We start from the raw sequence: 2372 nt of genomic DNA, 5'->3' as shown, positions 1-2372 counted from the left end.
ACTGGGGATAACTAAAGGGATTGCTAGACAAAGACATTCTTAAAGCAGTTGTCGGCGTTCTACCAACATAATGTTGACCTTTTCTAATCGGCTCTTGACGAATGACACGAGCCTGTTCAATATGCAGGGTCCCAAAGCCAGTGTTAGCATTGGCGCAGAGCTCTTAGGCGTGGACTGGATGCTTGTTGCCTTGTCGTCTCCGTTCATCTCTGAGGTGTACAAATCATGGGGATATCCGATAACCTGGTCCTGTGGATAAAAACTCACAGGTTTTCATTAGTTTTATTCTGAAGGTCTGGTTTGATGGACTTAAGTGGGCACCACTTAACTTTTCCATGTTTTTTGACAGCGGCATACCCTCGCCCTGTCAGGACTAGACTCCATCCCTGTTCCCTTAACCATTCTTCAACAGGCAGAAGGTGAGATTTGGTTCCTCCCTAAACCTCTGGGATATTTCCAGAATTCACTTTTCCTGAAGAAAAAAAAAAACAAACAGTTGAACCACTTGATGGGTAAAAGTGGGTTCAGGGATAGTCCAGACTCCTTTTTATGGAGAGTAAAGTGGTGTCTGTTGGACCATCATGGCCTTAAGTCCATGGGGAAGGGGCTGGGGACCTCTGAATGAACATCCTAAGTGCTTCAGCTGATCTCCACCCCCCCAAACCTTGGTTGTTCCATTCTCCCCTGCCAAAGTTTCTCCCCACCCTGGCAGTGGTGGGCACAGGTCCCCTCTCATACCCTGCTCCCCACAGGCTGCTCCAGGCAGATTGGTTTCTCCTTCACCAAGCCCAAGCTCTGTGCCTTCTCCGGCCTCTACTACTGCGACAGCTGCCACCGGGATGAGGAGACAGTGATTCCCTCCCGCCTCATCCACAACTGGGACCTGACAAAACGAGGGGTGAGTCTTGGGCTGAGGCCATGCAGAGTCACAGAGTCATCACCAAGGCTGGAACTGTAAGATAAGTCCAGCCATAACGTGGCTGCTGATAGCTTCATTTGATGCTCCAGAGTTCTTGTACCAGAAGAGACAAAGAGGTTCCTATCTACTTCTCCCAAGTCACCATGATTTGGGAGTGTGATGGCAGTGATAAAATATTCCCTCCTGTAGGTTGAAAATCCTGGCCACTCATTAGAATCATAAAATCATCAAGGCTGGAGGAGACCTCTAAGATCATCAGGTCCAGCTGTTAAACTCACTCCACTGTAAGCCCTAAACCCTAAACCACATCCTCCAGACACCTCTTGACACCTCCAGATGACTCCAGCACCTCCCTGGGCAAACCTACTCCAGAGCCTGAGATTAGTCAGTAACATTGCCATCCATGACTTAACAATGGTCTCAGTTTTGGTGGTTATATCCATATGGGTTTGGATTTCTACAATTAAGACAAACACTCTGACATCTGCCTGGGCTGGAGGTCCATCTAGACATTCCCTGAGGTGGAGATACCCACCCTAGACCTCCCCCAAGCCCCCAGGGCTGCCCCTCCATGCCCACCTCTCACCTCTCTGTGCCCCAGGTGTGCAAGCAGGCCCTGAAGTTCCTCACCCAGATCCGTAACCAGCCGCTGATCGACCTGAAGCTGGTCAACGGGAGCCTCTACGAGCACGTGGAGAGGATGGGGCGGATCCTGCGGAGCAGGGAGCAGCTGAAGCTGCTGGGGGATTACCTCATCATGTGCCGCAGCGGCGCCCTGAAGGAGCTGAGCAAGAGGTGAGCTCCCTCTCTGGGTGACATTCCCCCCTCTTTGCACCCCAGTGGTCTCTGCTCCTCCTCACCCACCGCCAGAGCTGGTGTTTCACTCCGTATCATCTGCTCTAAGGAGTTATCCTTCTGTTGGCTGCGTCAGCACGTTGAGCTGTGACTCAGGAAACACCTTCCTGGCCTAGGAGCTTCTGGCTGGACAGGAAACACCTGGGAAAATAGATGAGATATTTATTTTCCCTTTTTCCCCCACTTTGAAATGCTCTCACACGATTTCCAGAAGCAGGATTTGAGATGTGTGGCACCATGTGAAAGTCAGCTCTGCAGTGATCTGCATCATCCAGGCTCCTCCTCGTTCCAAAGGTGTTGGAGATGTGGTGGAAACCTTTCTCTCTGCTTCTTTGCAGGCTTGATCACAGGCATTACCTCTTGGAGTGTCCCCACAAATACAGCGTTGCTGATCTGAGGCAGGTGAGAGCTTTGCATGGTCACAGAATCATGGATTGGTTTGGGTGGGAAGGACCTTACAGATCATCTCATTCCACCTCTCCTGCCATGGGCAGGGACACCTTCCACTAGCCCAGGTTGCTCCAAGTCCTGTCCAACCTGACCTTGTTGTAGGGGTGAGAACACCCTGGTGTCTGTGGAGATGTCACGTGGTGCTGCT

At 51.2% G+C, this 2372-nt stretch overlaps 1 protein-coding gene across 1 annotated transcript in view; it reads left to right on the top strand.

The window, feature by feature from the left end:
- The window catches only part of PLEKHM1 (pleckstrin homology domain containing, family M (with RUN domain) member 1), a gene marked incomplete at its 5' end in the record, with an annotated part of 7872 nt that overhangs the window by 5131 nt on the left and 369 nt on the right, over positions 1-2372 (top strand). The window contains 3 exons of the mRNA XM_009073164.1: positions 753-898; positions 1521-1714; positions 2113-2176. Of these exons, the coding sequence (XP_009071412.1) occupies positions 753-898; positions 1521-1714; positions 2113-2176 (404 nt within the window). The remainder of the gene's footprint in view (positions 1-752; positions 899-1520; positions 1715-2112; positions 2177-2372) is intronic.

This window comes from Acanthisitta chloris, unplaced genomic scaffold (assembly GCF_000695815.1).
Source record: "Acanthisitta chloris isolate BGI_N310 unplaced genomic scaffold, ASM69581v1 scaffold20114, whole genome shotgun sequence".
NCBI classification, from domain to species: Eukaryota; Metazoa; Chordata; class Aves; order Passeriformes; family Acanthisittidae; genus Acanthisitta; species Acanthisitta chloris.
This window is presented reverse-complemented; position numbering and strand designations above follow the sequence as displayed.